We start from the raw sequence: 24344 nt of genomic DNA, 5'->3' as shown, positions 1-24344 counted from the left end.
TTTTACCTAGCCAAGTGTAATTTGATTTCCACTGAGACAGGTTTCATCACATACACATTGTGTACATCTTTTGCCTAGCTGGGTGATGAAGCATATTGGGTAACACTGAGATATTTTGTCCAGAAATTGACTTTGGCTGCATGCATATTGAAAGGTGAAGCCAAATCAGTGAGAGTTAAAATTAGGCTTGTCAGCATCAGCAGGTTTTGCTGCTGTTGGCAAGGATGCTGAGGTGTCAAGTGATAATCCACAGAGATCAGTAAAGAACTTAATCTGCTGCTGTATATATCCTTGTGTGTGTGTGTGTTATTTGGATTTTTTACACAGCTTTAAAAAAAAATCAGTCATATTGCTCTAATGTCTGCTGTGCGGCAGTTTATAGTGCCGCAAACATGTAGCATCAGGTCCCACCCAGTCACATTATCCTGACAGCAGACTGATCAGTCCTAACACTAACCTCTTAATGCTGAGCACCAAGTGAGGCAGCTGCTAGTACCATTTTTGTTTTTGGTATGTCTTGGTTATGTTCTAACCCATGACCTCCACCATCTGAGGCCACCAGAGCGGTCCTATCCTTTTGTAAACTGATCAAATACACCCATCGTGTTTTGACCAGTCTTCATCATTACAGAATGTGCCTCCAAAAATGTAGGTGTGTACAACTGATGGACTTTATTTGCTGCTTACATGAAATTATATCTGGTTTATCAAATTCAGGATCCTGAACGATCTTGAAGCATAACAAAGAATTGAATTAGTAAAACAAAAATATTGTTTCAGTGAATGCATTTACAGAATGGAGAAAAATTACAAAGTTTAAGTATTTCTCATGCTTCATTTTTTAAGTGAATAGTGTTAAAAAAAATTATATTGGGGAGAGTATTTCCAACTGAACTCATACTGAGATACATTACAGTGTCAGTGATTGTTTTACAATAAATAACGATATTGATGCTATCTATCTCCCAATTTTGAAAACCGGTGTGAGGCCAACTTTTGAGTGTTGTTTACAGAGTCGGTGAGTTTTATTCTAACAAATAAGATTTTCTACCAGTTGAGTTTGTATCTTGGAATAAAATGAGAAGGCTCTGTGTGTCAGGCCAAGTAATCGATGAGAGTTTGCAACTTAAAGACAAGTAATTGCCAGCTGTCACAGATGGATGCATATTTGTGTGGAAAGATTGCTATTAGTTCTATCAGAATAGCTCATGCCATTGAATCCACAGAGATTTGGGCAATAATTGGAAGGACTGTGTGACCTAATGACAAAGAATTAAGCTTGTCAAGGCAGTGGTCCATACTGTCAAAATGTATTAAAATCACAAAAGGCACCATTCACTGATTTGTTAACCATTTACTGTCAGGACTCACTGACATCATAATTATGTGTATCAAGTTTTATGTCTGCATCATAATTATGTGTATAAAGTTTTATGTCTGCATCATTATGTCTGCATCATAATTATGTGTATAAAGTTTTATGTCTGTATCATAATTATGTGTATAAAGTTTTATGTCTGCATCATTGGAGCTAATCTGATTGGCCAGTTATTAAAGCATTAAACAGCTAATCTCACTGGTTAACTGTAAAAAGATTTTGGCATTTTTTTAGTACCTCAGGAAAGATAGAAATTTAAGTATTTTGATAAAATATTCGATTTTAATCTTATCTCACTGAATTTTTGTAGAAGAGATGTTGGAAAGCTTGTCGAACTTATAACTGACCTGTCAGATTAACTTTGAGCAGAACTTAATTGCAGGCTATACAGTATTATAAACTTATTCCAGTGTTAGTGAGAGATAAATAAATAAATTTTTGACAAATAGAAAACAGCAAGTCTTGCCACACTGAGATGTTTTTTTTAACCCAAATTCCAGTGGTTCTGACTTATTGGACTGTGATTAACCATCAGTCATGACTTAACCACACATTTGACTGGTTTGTTTTGTTTCATAATACCAAATATTTTTTGTGAAAACAGTTCCACAACCAGTCTAACAACACTAAATAAAAAAACCAATAAAGATTATGTATCTGTATGAATTGTGATGTGGTAGTGTACCAATATGTACTTGTACAGTGTTACATCCTTTATTTACACAGATGGTAATAGCATGTCGTATGCATCTGCTCTGTAGCAGTGTACCATAACTTAGAAAAATGATAGCTTTCATGGTGCTAAACAAAGATGGAGCTCGAAAATATACAATAGAATTGCCCAAAGACATCAGGAGGATAAACCGTCCAACACAGATGTAACATTAAGAAAATTAAATATAAAAGGAAAAATGTTAGTACTCAGTATAAAGTATATCAAATCAAAAACATATTGACATATCTACACCTTTTCCTCAATAACTCGTGCACAATGGGGCCCAATAATATAGACCACACTTTAAGCAAGGTGTGAGTTATCAAGTGACCTCCATTAAAATATGATGCCATACTTGCTGAACATAGAGAGAACAGCAGGGGGAAGAAGTGTACTGGTCTGTTTAGTGGCTGAAAATACTCATTTTAAAATCGTGTTGAAAATAATTGCCAATAAAGCGCTTTTTCTAACCAAGTTATTCGTTTTTATGTTAAAATGACCTTTATTTTTAAGATGTCTAACCGCTAAGAGATTGTTAACATTATTCCAACTGATTTCAACACCCATAATGCATACGGATAAACGTTGCGTATTACATCACTGCTTTATGATGTTGTTCAGTAGTCTGGTTCCCTGATCCATTTGCTCCCTGCTATACTGGAATGCAATGCAAGGAGCATAATAATTAGGGAACCAGACTACATATTGATTCAAATTCACAATCAAACAAGATTCCTTTTATTTAAAACAAAAACAACAGAACACTTATTTTGTGAAACAGCCATCATCGTTTAAAGTCAGTCTTTTTATTGTTGTATTAGTAAAATATTCATGCAATAAATTTCATTGCAAGTAATAGTGAAACTTCTCACCCGTGGCAAGATCTCAGTGCCATTTCAGTAATTACATTAATAAAACATATCTATGAAACAGAAAATTATATCAGGTATTCATTTCACCTGGTTGTCTTGCTATCGTTGATAACATATGTGAAAGAGTATGCTAATTTAAGGTAGTTTAATTATATTATGCCCACACACAAAAAATTGCAACAGTGTTAGATTGATTGCATGAAATATTTGACCTGACACACAGCCAGGGGCCACTAGCTCTTACTCCGGATAGATTTGCATCCATTTAACTTTTCATTTATTCCTGGACCCCCTTTATTTGATATAACCGACTAATTAACATGGTTATACAAGGAGGTCAGCTTTAAATTCATTGCCACAATATAACAAATACTTATGCAAATTAGTATTAAAACATCATCACCACTTAATTAAGTTCTCACAGAAACACTCACGAACATAGCTGTTACAGTAGATTGGCATATTTCATGTTTGAATATAACAGAGCACATTGTATTTATGATCAATCCACTGAAACTAAACTAAAAGATATAACTAAACACACATTTCACTTGATAAAAAAACTTATTTAATTGGTATTGATTTAGTATGCTGCTGCCTCAAGTAGGCGTCAGTGAGATTTTCATTGATCGAAATTTTGTTGGCTACTGTTATTTGCCGTGTACCAAGAATGTTGTTTGGAAAGAAATTTTAACAAAGTACATATTTAAAGTTGAAAATTTCATAATGGTTATTTAAATTTCCAGGTCATATAAACCATTTTCAATAATAAAATGAGCGATATATCAAGGTTTCGTTTAACAATCATGATTGCAATTTTCTTCATGTTCAACAAACAGGAGTCAAATTATTGGTACTTTATATTACAAAAGAAAATGGGATCCACAACGACCCCGTGTTGTAAGTAGGTTCGCTATTTACCAGGGCGCGTGTTATCAAGGGAGCGGACATGTGATAAAATTTGTTATATGAACTGCATTTCTCAAAAAGTCCATCTTTTTGTCAGGTGGTACAGCATCATAGTTTCTTATGGAGTTCAAATCAATATACATCTGTCTCATGGGGCGGAAGTCAACACACCTGACACAACTATTTGCCACTGTCAATGGATCTTACAAGACAAATATGCATCTGTATCAAAACAATGTAATTTTGTAAAGCAAACACTTTTCCTGAATAATATTTATTTAGCAATTTGCATGTACCTCATGAAACAATTATGCTTCATAATAGCAAAGGGAGACTTGTACAAAACAAAAAAATTGTTGTGTGTGTGTGTGTTCATGTGCACACACACACACTGTTCTGAACTTGGTAATTCGGAGAGCAGTTCTGGCCAGAGTGCAAGTTTGAGCCAACAGCTTTTCTTTTTATTACTTTACTATCTATGGAGAAAAAAATAAAGGCAACCTCTAGCAGCAGTGGCAATAGTGTGAAATAACTGTGTAAAGGGTGAGATACTGCCTTCACAGGTTCATTCTGTACTTTTAGATTGGCTGAAATATTGAATTCTGAAGCTTCCATGCAGGATCAAAAGTTGTATGCTCTCAAGATCGGAATAGAACTTAATTCATTGCAACTCCTGTAGTCATATGTGATAATGTTGGCATGTTGGGCTTGCATTGTACAACATTTGTTAAAAAACAGTCTTGCTTGCCAACAACATTTACAATTGAATAACACCCATAGAATTCTTGATCATGTTGAAGCAAGTTTTTGTGCTACCATACTGCCAATGGTTTCTTTATTATAATGTGCTACAGTAATGTATTTGCACTCCTTGGATGTCATTTGCACACTGGTATGCTTTGTCCATTATGAGAAATGTTTTTTTTGGAACAAAACAGCAGTATTAGATTTGTGACAACTCGGATTTCATCAGTATCTACACCACTGTATTGAGGAAAGGAAACTGTCTGATGGAAAAAAATAACAGAGTTGCACTTATTCCCCTAGCTTTTTAGTTCAAAGCTATCAATGTATAGTCATCTCATCAAAACAAGCCATTAAAAAAAAAGTGATTATACGGTGTTTGGTACAAACATACAGCCGCCATGATTAGTTCTATTAAGATGTTTGCTAGGTTGGATAGGTACAATACTGTTGCAGAATGTACATGCAATTTTTCTTGCATAAGCTTATCAAGTACAAAATGTGGTTATTGTAGTTATGTTTTTGCTATACAAAGCTACCTGCTATCTATGATGGGGGTACAAAGAGCCATTCTTGTCCCTCCATAACATTTCATTTTAAATTTTACTTTCACTCATTATTTTTTGGAAGGACATGGTACATTCAAACCAAATTTTTAGTATGGGTCAAGTTCGATTTTCCACTAGTGTCATCTTTCTAAGAAAATACAGATTTAAGACTCCTGTTCTTGACGTATAACTTACATTGTGTCGTATTGACATGGGCACTGATGTCATATTGACAGGGGCATTGATGTCATATTGACAGGGGCATTGATGTCATATTGACATATTTCTTGACATCATCATCATAGTTATTGTAGGCATCAGCATTGTTGTTGCAGGCATTGACATTATATTTTTGCATCTAACTCATTTTATCTAAGCGATGAAACTTGATGGGATTATTCAAGAGGGTTCTTCTCACTAAAGACAAACATAGATACTTTTATCTATTTTCAAACTAGCAAGTGATTTATGTTAACTTTGGAGGGTACTATTTGCTACAGGCAAAAGTAAGCCACACTGACTTAGTTTTCACACTTACATGAAAGTTGCTCACACATTCATCCTATGGTCTAGTTGGTCCTAGTTGAAAGGAACAAAATGGTCTAAATTCCTTAATTCTTCTACACCAGCATAGTTTTAGTCCTTTCAGGAATTGTGTTTCCATTTAGCTCAGCTTTACAGACACAGCTGTAATGTACAGTCATGAAACTTAACGAGTGTCCTCATCTTGGAGGGTACTAATCAAGGGCAAAAGTACTTCACTTACTACATTGAACTAAATATCTGGATAAACAGAAATTCCTTCTCAAAACCACTTGACAGAATTTGATCTTGACTTAAAATATCCCAACACTAACGCTTTATAAATGTCAGTGCTTTTTGCCAATCCTTTAGCAGTGTCATTAGTATGGAAATTCTCACACATCTTCTCACACATTCCTCTCATCATTTATAACATGAATTTGTTTATATATTCAACATGAGGAAGGTTGAGGAAGCGAGTTTGACCTAGGATCCCCAAGTTTTAATGGTTTTGATAAGAATTACCATCGAGAATGATCATGATTAAATGGACAGTTATTGTCCAGCCTGAAAAATGGCATTAAACCCAAAGCAACATGTGATATCTGTATGTAAGGTTATGTGGTTGGTATAGATTCTTAAAAACCTACAGGTTTGATGTTATATCATAGTCTATACTGTCTTATAAAATGGACAACTTGTACCCATTTGTCTGTTGAATAACCTCGTTTTATACTTGTTACAAGAGTGCATGTGCAGGACCACTTGTATCCCTAATACTGCACACAAAACCTGGCTCACATTAAGCAAGAGCCGTCTGTGATCAGTTACATGACCTGTACATTATGTGGGAGTGTAAAGACAAAAATGGGTGCAGAGCAAATTTCTGATTTCACTCCTTTTGTTGTACAGCTGTTTCTTTATGCCATTTTCCATCTCTTGTTTCGCTTTATAGAGTATATTCAACAAAAAGTATTTGCTTTAAAGAAATACCTACATTTATATTTGAGTAAACAGCTTGCAGTCTGTCAGCTCTGGTTAAATAAAATTTACTCAGTTGCCAGGCAAGATAGATAAATATCTTGCTGTTTAATACAAGCCATGTCGTAATTTGCAAGGGATATCAAATTTTCCTTTTGTTAACAGTTTAGCATTTTTATTCAACATGACACTGTCTTAAGAAATTAATATGATCAAAAAATTTTAATCATTTAACAAACTAGGAAAATTAAATGACATTTTTCACAAACTTTACCATACACACTGATTGGATAAGCCCAACTGCAAACTGCACAGACTCAGATCTGCCATCACATAGTGCACAGTAGATCTTGGTCTGTGCAATGATTATAGATAGTTTTTTGTTATTTGCAGGGTATATAAGGTTTTATTTCAATCTGACTAAAGTAATACCTATTGTATGATAAAATTATTGCATTTACTTGCTTACAAGTTGACTGAAACTGCAAACAGCAAAGATCCTGATCTGCTGTATCATGATTGGCCTGAAGATGAGGACCTCTGTTGTTTATTATACTGATTACTCCTAACAAACTGCACAGACCTAGATGGCAGATGCAATATGCACTTGGACTTGTTCATGGAGTATGACATTGCTTGGCGAGGCCTTAAATATACACTAGGTGTGTGGTGACTGAAAATAAGAACAGTAATGTTTGTCACTTGGCAAAGCAGCTGTTCTTTGGGGATCACATGCAGTTAATTTGCCTGACTTTACAAACTGTGGCTAGTATTCTTTGGCAGTGTAGAAGCCATTGATTGATCCATTCAGGGTTATCTGCAATGATAGCTGGCTATGACTGGCAATGATCAGATTTCTCACCCAAACAAAATTCTAATTATTGATAATTGGCATTGTCTGTTTTATGGAAATCAGGTTTGAGAATTTATAACCACTTTGTTTATATTTGGACTACTACACTAAAGGTTTGTTGTTGGATTATGTTTACTTCACTCACTCACAGGGCAACTGCAAACAGGAAATTAGGTTAATTGCTTCAATTTTAGGATTAGTTTGTATGGCTTCAATATAACTTTAAAAAAAATCCAATTATAGTATCCATTTCTGTTTTTTTTTAATCAATATTCCATGTGTTTGCTAAATTTGTCAATCCGTAATTGTTTGTTTAATTTCTTAATCTTGCATCTTGTTCATGTGGAAAAAAATATATTAATTGAGACTTTTATCAATTTCTCATTAGGATAAATGCATACTGATGTAGTTTTCTGTTTAAATTGTCAACAAATTCTATAGTATTTTACACAACTATTATACTCACTTATAAGTCGAGGCAAAATGCAAAGAACAAAGGTCCTGATCTGTTGTAGCATAATGCGTATGCAGATCGATGCTGGTAGTTCTACTAATTATTCCTGCATATTATGCAACATCAGATCTGGGTTTATGCAGTTTGCAGTTAAACTCTTAAAAGTGAACATATATGGTACATATCCACCATTCAGACCTAGTGTGATTGTAGGCATATCCACCATTCAGACCTAGTGTGATTGTAGGCATATCCACCATTCAGACCTAGTGTGATTGTAGGCATATCCACCATTCAGACCTAGTGTGATTGTAGGCAAGTCCTCATTTAATGCAGTTGTAATGTTTTCAGTATTTTGGCTGATAATTTCATAGACTTTTATACATGGAAGTCCAGTTATGAGGTCAGATGATGGATATGTTGAGAGTTTGTCAAATGCCAGGAATTTCCAGACAGATTTATACAAGTTTTTGAGTCAGTTGACTTCCATGCTGTTTGTTTCAAAAAGCTCAGAGAAAACATCATTAAATATTTAAATGTTGGAAAAGTATGTTGTAATTTAAAGGTTATTGAGCAGATGACTGTCAGACCATCTGAAATGACCAGTATTTAACAGGCACCATAATTTAATTGGGGTTGGTGACAATTTGACTCTGAAAAAGTGAAATTATTTGAAATGACAATTTACATTTAAAACCTGGTTCACTGTGTACAGAGGGTATACAGTGATCACGGCTACATTAGATTACCATAAGTAACCCAAATAATTGAACCATTCCAAATTTCCAGACACGATATTTTCAAAATTTGTCAGAATATTAAATAATAGTATCAAAAAGTATCCATACACAGAGCAATGTTTTTGAAAACTGGTAATGAAAGAAAATTAAAGATGGAAGATAAACAAAGGAATGTTTTACTTGTACCAAAAGTGTGGTGATTGAGTGGTCAGACTGTTTTGCCAGTAGGCAGCAGTAAAAAAAAAAAAAACCAGCAGAATCAGTATCCAGCAGCTCTCTAAACAAAGCAAAGAGGGAGATAATGATCAAAGAAAAACTACCTTTCATCTTGAGACAGTGGGCAGAAGTAACCAATAAATTTCTTCAATGGCTGTACAGTTAATCAGTACTACATCAAAGCAGTGAGTGACTGAAGGCTTTTATTTTTACTACTGGAAAGCATGCAAAGGGAGACAAAACAGTCATGAACATCAAAATTGGATTGCCATAAATCTGATTATTCACAGGTAATTCCCGTTTGCAATAAACTGAACTAGGTTGTCTTGAATTTGTGAGAAAGCAATCAGCATCTCTGACACAAGTTTTAAAAGTTCATTTGTGTTGGCTTTATTAATTTGCTTATTTCCTCTTGATTGGCTTGGTTTAGATGTGGTCGAGTCTTTACATGTATAATTAGACATATTCCAGATAATGGTTTTCTGCAATTAAATTCCTGAATCAATCTATAAGTGATCTGGCAATTTAGGGTAATGATTGCCATTTATGGATTTGTAATTTTGAAGGAAAATCAGGCACAGGATTTGTTGTTGTTGTGGGGTTTAACTCATTCAGCCCCAGACCCATTATCAGTATCACTGCTGCTATGCCCCAGCAGCGCTAAGCTGTGTCTAGCTGCGTGTGCCCCAGAGTTTTTACCTGTTTGAAAATTTTGTAAACATCGTGCACATGCATTCACTCTTACCTTAATTTCTCTGTTTATATCCAATTAAAATCCAAGAAAGTTTCACCATTTATTGCAAATGAATTTGTCTACACAGTGATGTATTTTTTTTCCCTATTTGTCCAAGTCTTTCACGACTTATTTATACAGAATTTACAAAATTATGTGCAACGTTTATCCGCAAGAACTCGATCATCAGCGCTGTCAGCATCCTCATCTTCGGACGATTCAATCTCAGAAACTTCTATGTCCGAATCGAAATCTCACAAAATATCCAACTAATGAACATATCTTTCCTCAGCTTGCTCAGTATTTTCAAGATCAAACCCGAGAAACTCCTCATTTTTGCTCTCATCAAAAATCACTTACGTCCGCCATCATTTACGATTTTTCATGACCAGAACACGTGTAGTTAAACCGCTTTCAAAACAGGGGCCCTTAGCTTCTGAACAATTCAAATTTCCGCAAATGAAAGTAAAATCATTTCTGATTGGTTTAACAGTTGTTAGTTCTTGGAATAAACCCATTTCTAACCAATCAGAGACGTTGAATCTAACACACATTCATCACGCCTGGAGACGGGATCGGCCATTGAATGCAGTAAAAAAATCACGACTACAGGCGGGATCGGCCATTGAATGCAGAAACCGGATCACGCCTACAGACGGGATCGGGGCTTAAAGGGTTAATGCCATTTTTCAGCATGCGATAGGCTATACATGGTGGCTAGTATTAATGGTGGAGGAAGAACTCTGGGAAAATCCCAGGAAATAAACAAACAGACCCCAGTATAGGATTTGTAATTTTGAGAATGCTTCAAGCAGCTTTGAAGGAAAATAAGATTTTCAAAGTAAGAAAACAAGAATAGATGAACATTATTTCAGTCATGCAGTATTGTCAAAGACGATGTTTAAAATCTGTATTGGAACTGATTCTGCAATAATATACAATCCTAACAATAAGAATTTTGTAAAATAATATTGATGAAAATTGATAATTTTGATTATCAGGATGGAAATAAAAGTAGTTATTTTTTTAATGTGCAGATATTTTGAGCAAAGTAAAGTTTGGGTTCGGGTTTAGTTTTCATTACTTTTTGATTTGCTGTCTTTATTCAGGCACTAAAAGGTTGGCAACTTACTTGGGTGGAAAATCTGCAAATGGGATTGTGAAGTCTGGTTGTTCAAAAAAATCATAATCTTTTTAGACTTCATTTCCACACAGTAAGCCCTGTAAAACCTTAAATTTCAAAACCCACTATAAGCCCAAATCTTAACAGCATTATGATTGGTGCATATAATCTGAGAAAAAACAGTGATGGCTTAGTCACATTGGCATTAAGAGTAATGAAAGCCAGGGCACATTAAGCAGCTAAAGCTGCCATGCAATCACATGTTTCTGAAGGTGAAAATATGTACAGACTTATATATATATATATATATATATATATATATATATATATATATATATATATATATATATATATATATAGATAGACAGACACACACACACATTGCCAAAATATATTAACTGAAAACTCCACAAACAAGATTTGGAACATCAAAGCCATTCTTGGAGAAAAGCATCACTTATAAATAACAAACATCGTAATTGAGGAAGTATTACGTAGCTCATGTATAGGGCATGCATACCAGATCTGTACATACTTCTAGAAGGGAGAACCTTAAACAGAGTGCCTGCTTATTATCCACTGAGAGTGGAAGATGTTCAGTGCATCAGTTTCCAACCTGTGAGACTGGATTGGGGGTGGGTGGGGGGTGGCGTGTGTGTCTACTTAATTAAAGAACTTCAAATGAAAAGATTTGCCATTTTAAAAGGATGTTATTTCGTATATGACAGATCTTGGCACAATATTTTAAGTATTTATTATTTTACCTATGATTGAATTCCTTTTTAAAGAATTTTAACATCTTTGCCTTTCATCTTTTATCTTGTAAGACTGCAATTTACATTTATTGAGAACGGGGTGTGGGTACCTTTCCTAAAGTTTTATTGAAAATGGGGTGTGGGTATTTTTCCTAAAGTTTTATTGGAATTCTTCCTCATTTTGTTTATGGAATTGAAATTGGAAGCAGCACTGTGTAACCAATATTAGTGCTATTGCACAAGAAGCGCGATCTGCATAGATTATAAACTCATTAAGCGCATTTCTTATATTTCATGCTAACTTATTCAGAAGGTAAAAGTATAGGAAAGGCTATTCTGTTACTTACAGTTATCTCATCATTGTAATGTTCCAGCCGTAATGGCAGTTTCTTTACCCTGGAGATATTTGATATGGTCATTCAAAAGATAATCAGCATCTTGCTTGATCAACTGACCATGGAGATGAATGTTGTAATAAGAATGATGAAATAGTTACAGATCTCTTGCTGGAACTGTATTAGATGGAATTAGATGAAGGATGAATAAGCAAAATAGCCATTTGTAAATTAGTCGGTCAATGCCAGTTAGTCAAATTAAAATTTGAGGCTTACGATTTGCAGCAGGTTGGTCTTTTTTTTATAGTGAAAGTCTTGTTGGTTTAGGAAAAAAGATGAGTCAGTTTGAAGTTTATGACAATATTGGAGTGAGGAATGGAAAGGTATATAACAAGACAAAAATGAGACCATAATGTTACTAAACAACCAGTTGCCCATTTTGTTAGAGTGCCCTCATACCAACATACCATGGATATTTGGTAATTGCTCCCAGTAACTTGGTGATGACTGAAATGTATGAAGACTATTTGATAGATAGAACTTGCAGACTTTTGTCCCTTTGAAGCAGGCCAGAACAACTGCCATCTAGAAAATCTTGTTATCCCCTTGAATGTATCACCCTATCAACATGACATTTTCACAAGAAAGATTTCACGACGTCTAGTTGGCCCTAAATGAAATGTTGTCAATCTGATGTTCAATATAGCCAGCACAAATCATCTTTTTTAAAAAAAATTGTTAACACCACTGCTCCTTAATGAGAAACCATATTGATGCAAGGTTTCCACAAGAAGACTTTTTATGGTATCTAGTTTATTCTAAATGGAAATGGTGCCAATCTAGTATGGCCATCTTGAAATGTTGTTAAACAGTTGTTAATTCTTGTATATGGACAATATTAACATGGGGTTATCACCAGAATCCTTATTATGTTGTCTACTTTACCCTAACAGACTACAAGCTAGAGCCATCAGAATTGCAAAATGTGTTCCATTCAATACTTAAACAATACTTTAAAATCATTCTGTCCTTTTGTAACAGGAGGAGGTCTTGGAGGGACAAGGAAAGGTGGCCCAGATGAGAACACCCGATTTTCTGGACGGGATGATTTCAGTGGTAACGGCAACATTAGGGATGAGAGGAGAGAAAGGTCTCCAAGTCGAGAGAGACGACGCAGAAGCCGCAGCAGAGAAAGAAGACCAAGAAGCAGAAGTCGAGAAAAACGAAGAGAACGCAGCCGTAGTCGGGATCGTGGTAGAAAGGATGGTATGATAGGTAAAGGAAAAGTAGGATCATGTTTTTCACTAAGTTTTAAAAGCAACAGCCAAAGAAGCTCATTTATCAGAAATGCATTTATTATCATGAAACTTGATATGGAATTGAACATAATGTATTTAAGCTCACCTGGCCAAAGGCTATATAGGCTTTGTGTTATGACCTTTAGTCCATCTTGCTACCGATACATCATGATGTTTTTGAACACAGAGGCTTCTTGTTATGGGCTTTAGTCCATCATGCTACCCATACATCATGATGTTTTTGAACACAGAGGTTTCATGTTATGGGCTTTAGTCCATCATGCTACCCATACATCATGATGTTTTTGAACACAGAGGCTTCATGTTATGGGCATTAGTCCATCATGCTACCCATACATCATGATGTTTTTGAACACAGAGGTTTCATGTTATGGGCTTTAGTCCATCATGCTACCCATATATCATGATGTTTTTGAACACAGAGGCTTCATGTTATGGGCATTAGTCCATCATGCTACCCATACATCATGATGTTTTTGAACAGAGGCTTCATGTTATGAGCTTTAGTCCATCATGCTACCCATACATCATGACACAGAGGCTTCATGTTTGTTCAGATTATATATGTAAGCTTATATCCATCAAAACCAGAATAACTTGATTTATAATGGAACTTCTAAAGAGTTTCTGAGTTGCGAACTGGGGCCTATTTCCCAGGGGTTGGATGAGATCTGGGGAAGAATGCTGGATGTATAAATGACATATCCTTCTTATGCAGAGAAAGTGATTTGATACATGTACATATGGCATAAGTTAGAAGGTAAATGACACAAAATATTAATAGACTGTGTAGCAACTCTGTGTCCAAGCTTTTCTTTCCACTCTACATTTTCAGCACATTTGTGAATTTTGCATTCACAAATTGAAATCGATCAGCTACCCATGTGAGTGATGAAATGCACACATGAACCTCTTTCTGGTTTTCTCTCACACCTTCAGAGAAATTGTTTCCATCAAAGACTATGGAATGTGTCTGCTGTCTACAACTAAAAACAGATTGTGTTTTTGATACCAAGGCACTTTCTATATTTGTCTATTCAGACCAACCTGGGCCAGCACTTTATGCCGATTGCCTCAGCACTAAATATTGTACTTGCATTGATGTGCCATAAAGCATCAGACCAAAAAAGAATTTATCTTTTATCACTTTTTGACTATGAATGCCAGTCAAGAAATGTAAAGGGACATAACTCATTCTAATCACAATAGGAAATTATTTGTTTTTGGTTACCTACATTGATTTATTTTGAAGGCTCTTCTGTGCAGCACTTAACAGTACAGAATCATTTCAGCAGGAAATCCTTATCAAAGATAATTGCTTAAATATTTTCTTAGAATCTTTTTGTATTCTATAATTCTCTGTTGACATATAAATATCAGAAAAGATTTGGAAGATTTATAGCTAGGATTACATTAATCTGGTTGGTGTTGAGTGTTTTATGATAACAGTAAAGACAGTTGATTATTTAGTGCCTTAGCAATTGGAATAAAGTTCCTTGACCAAGGACAAACCATACTAGCCAACTTGGCCTGATTTGATGGCTAGGGATATTGGCATTTGTGTATGATGATAATAAATAAAGAGTTTTCTTGCAGGATGTTCATTCTTTCAGTCCTGTACCTGCAAGCCAACTGTATTCTTAATAATTTGAAAGTTTCAATGATTTTATGGAGAATACCTTTAGTGGTTAAACCCAAAGCTAAGGAATGAAACAATCTTATTATTTATATTAATGGATTTATTTCTTATGGTTATTATTCCAGAGAGTAACATATTTGAAACTTGGTGAAAAGAAACTAGTTTTGTAAATTGTAAAATTTTGTTTTCAGAGGAAGAAAGAAACCGTAGACGAAGTCGTTCTCGTGACAGAAAGCGCAGTCGCTCCCGAGAACGTGTTGACCGCAAACGTAGGAGGAGCAGAAGTCGCGAAATCAAACGAGAACGGGATGAAAATGGAGTCCCTGTTCCAGAAGAAATGGGTGACATGGAAGAGTATGTTCCTCCAGTTAAGCAGGAACGAGCAGACCCAGCATATGACCAAAGTTTAGATACGTCTAAGCTAATAGCCAACTATCCGGAGTATGCTCAAGATGATGAAGACCAAGAAGAGGAGGAATATGAGGGATAAAGAGACTGGCATGGGATTAGAGAAACCTACAGTGGATAGCAGAGGGGAGAGTGAGCTGTGATTAAATGCGATATGTACAGATTGATGCACATGTCAGGTTTCCAGTATGGTTATATGTAACATTTTAAATCTTGTGTTGTTTTAAAGTAAGTGCACAGATCTTTGCATGATGTTTTCCTGTTCATTTACAACCAGTCAGAGCTTATTGGTTTACATGAAAGTAAGATCATGAAGTGACAGTACAAATTTGGAAAAAAAGCATATTTATTTCATATGTGAAAATCATACCTCCGTGTTCTTAACATGTTTTAAATAGATAATAGTTCACCTGCTCATTTAGTATGTTTTTTCTGTCTTGTGAAATCCTATAGCTGTCTGCATTAAAATGCATCATATCGAAACCATTATCATTTTATCATCTTCATCTTTACTTTAAAATATACTGCAAGGCTACTGCTTGGTAGACCAATTTACATGTGCAGGTCATAGCACCTAATTTCTGCATGTGAATTACATATTTTTTTTTATGAAATGGAATCTGGTGAAGCTCTACAGATAGTACTTACTGAAGTATACTTATTTTTCAAACAAAAGCATCGTTTTGATTTGTTATGAAATTGACATGGGGGGGGGCGGGATAAAAAGGCTACATGATAATATTCATGGATTTTTTTCTGAGTTGCCTCCCTTTCAAAAAGTGAATTCGAGCTAGTTGTCTCCCTTTTAAAATGTTGAGAAAGTGGTGTAAAACGAATATTCTGATAAAAACTTGGATTGTATTAAGTAACTAAATAAATCATAATTTAAAAGAAAAATCTGGTAGGTTTTGATTTGATTTTTTAAATATATTTTGTCAGAATTGCCCAAAAGCTTGATATAAACATGGTTCTGTTTGACATACAAGGTAAGTACAAAATTCAGAACCTTTTTAACACATAAACTTTTCAGTTGAGTTTATATCATGTGACAGTAATCGGTTATTTTGAAGTTGACAGAATAATTACATTTTGACTGTTTTGTCATTACCAAGCCTGGAAAAAATCATAATGTTTCAGTGCAGATCTCTGTTGATGTCATACCACTTGATGACCCATATGGGAAAATATTGTTCAGTGATCTCCTGTACTAAGTCATTATAACAAAATTAGAGAATATGATAACAGATTTTATTTGTAATTTTGAAGTTTTTTTTATAGTTTGGATGGATATTTCTTGAGTTATAAATTTGGTAGCCAGATCCATAGTCATATTGATGCAATCCACGGTGACTATTAAATACATTTTCCTGTGCATAACACTAACACAGCTTTGAAAAGTATGGACCTATGTATGTACAGTGTGCACATAGTTCAAGGACTTGGCGGTGTTTCTAATCAGGATTTCAGGTAAACAATATGGACCCATGATTTGGTATTGTATAGTATGCTAACAGTACAGGGACAAGTTTGGTCTTTCTAATCAGGATTTCAGGTAAACAATATGGACCCATGGTTGGTATTGTATAGTATGCTAACAGTACAGGGACAAGTTTAGTCTTTCTAATCATGATTTCATGTAAACAGTATGACCCCATACATGGTATTGTATAGTGTGCTCACAGTTCAAAGACTAGGCTGGTCTTTCTAATTAGGATTTCAGATAAACAATGTAGACTAATCCACAGGTGCATGATGTATTTGCATTTGGTCTACATGGTTAAATACAGTGTCGTTTGAAGAATGCAGCATGACAAATATGCACTTTTTGCCAATGTGTTGATATGAAACAACATTACTTTGGTAAACTGATAATATAATTACCAAAAAATTTTAGCATTTCTTTTTCCAAAAAGGTGTTTGGGGTAAGTATGTGCTTTTTTCCATTGTCATTGATACTAGCTTACAACCTTGAACAGTTCTTATTGGGAATAAAAACAAGTTGTAAAGATGAAAGTTCATTTCTTAAAACTTTGTTGGTTATTTACTGTTAACACCTTGCAGCCAGAAATATTGCTTCACTTGTAATATCATTTATAGGCTTGATAAACATGCAAATATTCTTTTCACAACAGTGGTTGTACCAATCTTGTATTGTTTTAATGTCATTTTTGTAGACAGATTGTTTCAGCAAGTTTGTGTTCAAATGACTTGTGTAATAAACATCATACTAGGAAGAATTTTAGTTACCTTGTGTTTATATATATTAACACCCAGGTTACATTTGAGTCACTGATTATCTGTTTGTTTGGAGGGGGGTTTTGTGTTTTTTTTTTTGTTGTTCATTTTTATATTATTCAAAAATAAAAGGCAAGTCATCCTAGTTGCTTTTTGTTGCCAAGCTGCTGTTCAGCAATCAAGGAGACTTTGATACCACCAGTGGCAGTAATTGTTATTGTCAACATTAGCATTTTAATATGTTTTGAAACTTGTGCACTTTAGGCTCAAAATCAGTGTGGTCTGCTAAAACTTTGGAATAGTATTACAGGTAAAACCCGTTATAATGCAATTTGTTATATCGCGATGGCAGCATGGTTCCGAATTTTTAATTTAAGGTGACCTCTCCTTTTAACATCCTAAATACGTGCTCTTGGAAAAGCCAGTTATTTGTATCCTTAGCAGATTCTTAATCCCAACACTGCATTTAATGTTGCCTTAACTTAAGAAATTTTCTAAAACGTTTTGGGATATGTGATCAAGATCCAAATTTCAATGCACATTTTCTGTGGGGAAGTTTCTAGAAAAATTTGTTAACATGATCCCGCTTATATCGTGATGTTATTCTTTTGACCCCAAGCATCGCATTATAACAGGTTTTACCTGTATAGGGTTCCAGCATTTGTAGCTCAGTTTGCTAGGATTCCATTTTGTTTGCCTGTGCCAGCATGTAGCAACATCAAATTATGGTTTATAAGTAAGATGTGGAACACTGAGTACTGTTATGTTTTGTCAAGTGTACATTAGTGGGAAGCAAGATATAGCAGATACTGTTCCAATGGTGGTGACATCATTGTCAGCAGTTTTGACAAGGTTTTAGTCCTTCAGCAGTTTTAAAGTCTTTCAGCAATACAGTGCAACCCTGCGATAATGCAAATTCAGATATAACGTGGTTGTGGCGTGGCTTCTGAAATTTCGTATATTCATTCGCACATGATTTTTTTGTTGGTTCCAGTACGTGAAATAGTGTATAAAAAATGTATTATCTTTTTGGTGAAGTGATTACATATGAATTCGAATATAATATGATCATGGTGTGGTTCCTGAAATTTTAATACATGTACGTGTATTTTTCTCGTACTGGGAAATTTATTTCTTAAGTACGAGAAATAGTGTGTAAAACATTTATTATGATTTTGAGGAAGAGTTCGCACATGAATTTTAATATAATATGATTGTGGTATAGCTTCTGAAATTTAACAATTTCACCACGTTCTTGAAGTGTTATGCCAAAATAAACATTATCGGAAATCTTACTTGTTACTGATCCATGAGTAAAGCCAGTACCTCATCTTTGTGATTGTCTTCCATTAATTCTGTATACAGTCCTTGATCAATCAATAGCCAACATGTGTTTCTTTAACTGCATGTATAGCCATGCAGCAGACAATGCAGTGGTTGATAAAAGACTCTCACAATTTAATAAACATTAGAAAACGAAAGCCGCCAACATGTTTGCTGGGCTTGGCGCTATTATTAGACGCAATCAGTTGACCAGTAAATAATGTCCACTTTATTAGCTGGAAATTGAAAGGGCAATGAAATTGTCCACGTGTTAGCTTAAAATTCGTAAAAGTGACTCGTGACCATTGCATGCCTAGTTAGTACTGCACTTAGTTCTGTGGTTTTACATGCGTATGGTGTTTAATTATGAACGCGTTATTAATGTCCTATTTTTCATTTTAAAAAATTATCGTTATGGAAAAGCAAGTTTACAGACACAAGTCGCTCTTTGCACTTTACGCAATGATTAGTTTAGTGGTTTTGGCACATTTCTTTCGATATTCACAAAATCTGAAGATAAAGTTATATGCACACTGAAAGTATGTGTTGATTGTTAATTATTCTTGTTGTAGTTGTTCAAATGGATAGGCGTACAAGCATTAATTATTGGAAATTTGCAATGGATAAATGTACACGGAAGTGCATATGAGAAATTTTTAGCAGTATGAAATTTGTACAGACACCGTTCATAGACCCTGGAACCGAATGAACTGTACACGTGCTTCATCTTTCTTAACCTGTTTTTTGCTGTTAATTTTTCCCAATGAATTCAGACACATAAATGATCTGTGACAAAATTATTGAACAGTTTAAATATGTATGCAGTTTTTATCAGACGGCAAGTAAATGGTGTTAATATTCTGTTCATGCTTTAAATTAGACGTTGAATTAAGACACAATGATCTGGGACAACATTTTTTAATATTTTAAATCTGTGTGTAATTTTTCAGTGGAATTACATGCATTATGGATGAACTGCATGCCATGATGGCACGATAGTAAACGGTGTTGATACCCTATTCATCATATACATTAGACATGAATACACATATGTGCCAGGGAGTTGTTCTCTGATAAAAGTAAAATACTGTCAAACCCAGCATTTACGCGACCCCCGATATTAACGCAATCCAATTTTTTGGACTCCAGTTATCACGTTATCGTGGGATTCCACTGTAGTTTGATTTTGAACTCGACATGCCAACCTTCTTGTACTCAAATCAGGCACATCAAAAAGAATGAAGTTGGTCACAATGTAGCTTTGCTTTGTGAGGCAATATTTGGATATTTCATGTTTTTGATACCACTGTAAAAAAAATTCCACTCAAAATATCAGTACAATTTTTCATCCAAAGACATTCATCCATAGGTCTCACTTTATTCAGTCTCTCTTCCAGTTTAAATATAGACTAAAAATATTTGATAGATCAGACTTGTGGAAGACTAATCTTCATTCAGTATGACACATTTTCAATCTTCATTCAGTATGACACATTTTCAATCTTCATTCAGTTAGTATGACACATTTTCAATCTTCATTGAGTATGACACATTTTCAATCTTCATTCAGTATGACACATTTTCAATCTTCATTCAGTATGACACATGTTCAATCTTCATTCAGTATGACATTTTCAATCTTCATTCAGTTAGTATGACACATTTTCAATCTTCATTCAGTTAGTATGACACATTTTCAATCTTCATTCAGTATGACACATTTTCGATCTTCATTCAGTATGACACATTTTCAATCTTCATTCAGTTAGGATGACACATTTTCAATCTTCATTCAGTATGACACATTTTCAATCTTCATTCAGTATGACACATTTTCAATCTTCATTCAGTTAGTATGACACATTTTCAATCTTCATTCAGTTAGTATGACACATTTTCAATCTCGATTCAGTTAATGACATTTTCAATCTTCATTCAGTTAGTATGACACATTTCAAATCTTCATTCAGTTAATAAGACACATTTCAAATCTTCATCCAGTTAGTATGACACATTTCAAATCTTCATCCAGTTAGTATGACACATTTTTGATCATCAGCCAATTAGTATGACACATTTTCAATCTTCATCCAGTTAATAAAGCACAATTTGATCATGGTCTTAAGTCTGGATCTTTATCTTTAACGGAATTCAGGCCAGGTGTAATGTGTTTTATTTAAAGAGGGCATCTAAACAAGATTATCCTTATGTACATAAGACTAAATGGTCCAGAAGTCAGATAATTCATTTTTCTCCAAAGACAGGATTGGCTCTGTCATAAAAATGAATAATTTAACATAAATCAAAAATTAACTAATTTCTCTGTTATACAGAATGAAAATTTTAGAGATGCAGTATTGTAGCCAATAAATATAATTCAAGATCTTGTGATAAGTCTTATTGATTCCTAAATGGCCAGCAACGGGAGTTTCATAGGCCAGGCTAAGAATTTCTTGTCAGGATGACCTAGGACCAGCAACTTGATAGCCCACTGGCAAATGGTCGCCAGGAGATGCCTTATGTGGTCTCCATTTTCTCCTAAGAACCCCATTTTTACAAAGTTAAAAACTCTGATTTTTGTGGCTTCAGTTTCATTAATAGCCCTTTAAAAGAAACAGTTCTCAGGTTATTGTTCTTCCTGTTCGACAAGCAGTGATTGCCATCCAGATTAGGGGGTAGTTAGAAGAGGATCACTGTCATCGATACCTCTTGGTTGATCAATACCAGAAGCAAAGGTGACCTCATGAAACAACTGACCAATAAATGTGTCAGCTAAATGAATACTTTCCGGATGAACTTCATTCTCAAGAGCTCGTTTTCCAATTTTTGGTAGCTGCACAAGTAGGATACAAACCTGAAAATTCATTCAAATAGGATCAAGTTTTTTTTTTTTTTAACCAAACAAGGTTTGTCAATTAGTAGTAGATAAACCATGACCTTATCTCCAGCTAGGTCACTGCCAAGTAATAACTAAATTCACAGCAGTCGCAGGTCCTGAGACTAAATCTGATGTCAGATTGACAGTGGATAGGAATATTAACAAATGCGCAGTCCCTGTATAATAACACTCTCACTAGACATGAACAAAAGTTAGTCATGTAAACATCTAGTACGATAAATCAACCATACAAATCTGTGTTGATACTGATGGAGATGTTGTGGGTATGATGTCACCTGTTCATTAAAATACGCAATTTTGCTGCATGTAAATCATTCAGGAACAAACCCACGTACACTTTAGACACATACCGGTAATTGCTAACAGCCATATCAAGCACGAAATTAAAAATGGCCACAGGATAGATGGTTGTGCTATTCCAGGTGGATTTACAAGTCACCAAACACGATTTACTCGGGAAATATAATCTACATGTCACCAAAAGAACCCTTAGCCGACAGTAGCGGCGCAGCCACGAGAAATACCGGTAAGTGTATAAAATATACAACGATGTGTGCAGCCAAATTTGAATGCAGATAATTGCGGCTTTTAATGAATAGGTGATATCATCCCCTCAACCGAAAATCAATATCATCACGGGTGAAGGGCTTATTTATCGGCCTAGTAAACATCCTGTTTACAAATAGCCATTATCTTAAAGTACAATATACAATCACGGATAAAAGTTAAACACACAATATATATATATATATATATATATATATATATATATATATATATATATATATATATATGTGTGTGTGTGTGTGTGGCAATACCGTTAAGAGTTAAAATTGGTACCCTGTGACGTCACTGACACGTGCCAACGTCATGTAATGAAATGGTAGTTAAACGCATGCAGAAAAAAACATCATTTTGAATGGGATTTAACAATGCATTGCCTCCTGCGATATTTAGTTAGTGGTACTAAGCCTAATCATGACATAATGTAAAGGATTTAAGTTGGACCCTAAATGCGCCCTGTGTTAAAAAAGAGATCACACAAGCAACAGAAATGTCTAAATTTCCAAATTGAAATTGGAGAAAAAAAATAAAATGAGTATTTAGTCATGATCATTTACGAAATTTAAAGTAAACTCTGTACAGTTGTTTTAATCAATTTGTGTGATAGGATCGATTCTGTGGGTTTGGGCGGGGGGAATAAAGAATTGGGGCTTAAGTATTTCAGTTCTCTACTGGATACGCGAATTTTACATCAGAAATCCATCGGGTAAGTGTTGTCTTTTTGCTCCTGTAATCTAAGTATCTGCGTGTGTATATATATATATATATATATATATATATATATATATATATATATATATATAGTGCGAAGATATATATATAAGTAAACCTAGCAAACTCTTCTCAAAACCATGAGTAATTGTTTAGTTCTCAACTTGTTCAACATGAAAGATTCTTAACAAGAATTTAAAGACGGTGTAATAGATCTGTACAGTGTAGAGAGAAATCTGTAAGGAGAGATGAATGCCATTAAACACTGAATAGACGTTTTGGGGGAGGGATACAGTGGAATAAAACGTATAGTAAACGAATAAAAATGAGTATCATCTTAATTGAACACATTATTCAATGAATACTTTCAAAAAATCGAATAGGATGGTTAGCTTTAACGCGTAGATTTCACTAATGTATATTTACTGTATTACAAACCGATCCGGCGGTGTAAAGGTAACGAATAGTGTTAGGCAAAGTGGCGATTGGGATGGAAACGCCGCCCTGTTTTCTTTTCAAAATGTACGTACACATGAATAATTATATGTATAGAATGTGTACAAAAAATATATGTAAAATGCAAATTTCTAATACTCCAAATTTAAATTCAACCTTCTTGGCACATTTCACCTGCGTTACCGTTGGGGTAAAATATATAAAACAATCATTGCACCACTTTTCTAAACTTATGAACGCAAAACTATGGCATCTAACACAAAATACGAATACAAAAACTTATGATGGCAAAACTAGGACCTCTAAAACACAAAATACAAATACAGAATCTTATGATGGCAAAACTAGGACATCTAAAACACAAAATATAAATATATTTATCCTGCGCAGCTGTGCGACCTTAACGACGATGATACAGAGTTCGACGAAATATGCTTGTGGTATTGATTGCTGGGGGTGGGGGGCATTATGAACCGCTACGTCGGAAATGCAAAACTAGTCTAGTACGCGGGCTTCCTTCGATGGGGTGGTGGGGAATGGGCATTTAAATAATGGAATCGACGAAAAGTTGCTGTACTTATAAATGTTACATCACAGAACAATGGTACTTTCTTTCGGTTGTAATGTGTGTGATTCTATGTTATCGTGGCCAGATTTACCAAGGCAAACATCAGTGATTTGTGTACCTTTGTACCAAGTTTGAATAACACTCGAGTCCGAAGTGTGAGAACCTTTATAACGATATTTTTGTTTAAGCTTAAATGAAGAATGTCAAACAAAATGCATTCCACATTTCAACATTTCTCAATTAAATGTTCGGCGTGGAGTTACTAGAGTAAGGACGGTCCTTTCTTAATCATTTATCCCTCTACACATGGATGTTCAACAAATAACACGACTTATTTTAAGATA

At 34.7% G+C, this 24344-nt stretch overlaps 1 protein-coding gene across 1 annotated transcript in view; it reads left to right on the top strand.

The window, feature by feature from the left end:
• The window catches only part of LOC149785135 (U1 small nuclear ribonucleoprotein 70 kDa-like), an 86606-nt gene extending 69125 nt beyond the window's left edge, over window positions 1-17481 (top strand). Inside the window, exons 8-9 of the mRNA XM_089978899.1 lie at window positions 12920-13153; window positions 15028-17481. Of these exons, the coding sequence (XP_089835025.1) occupies window positions 12920-13153; window positions 15028-15326 (533 nt within the window). The 3' untranslated portion in view covers window positions 15327-17481. The remainder of the gene's footprint in view (window positions 1-12919; window positions 13154-15027) is intronic.
• Window positions 17482-24344: the final 6863 nt, after the last annotated feature.

This window comes from Sinohyriopsis cumingii, chromosome 13, assembly GCF_028554795.1.
Source record: "Sinohyriopsis cumingii isolate HCF-2022 chromosome 13, ASM2855479v2, whole genome shotgun sequence".
Taxonomy (NCBI): Eukaryota; Metazoa; Mollusca; class Bivalvia; order Unionida; family Unionidae; genus Sinohyriopsis; species Sinohyriopsis cumingii.
The sequence above is the reverse complement of the archived record's forward strand: the minus strand, read 5'-3'. Positions and strand labels throughout refer to the sequence as shown.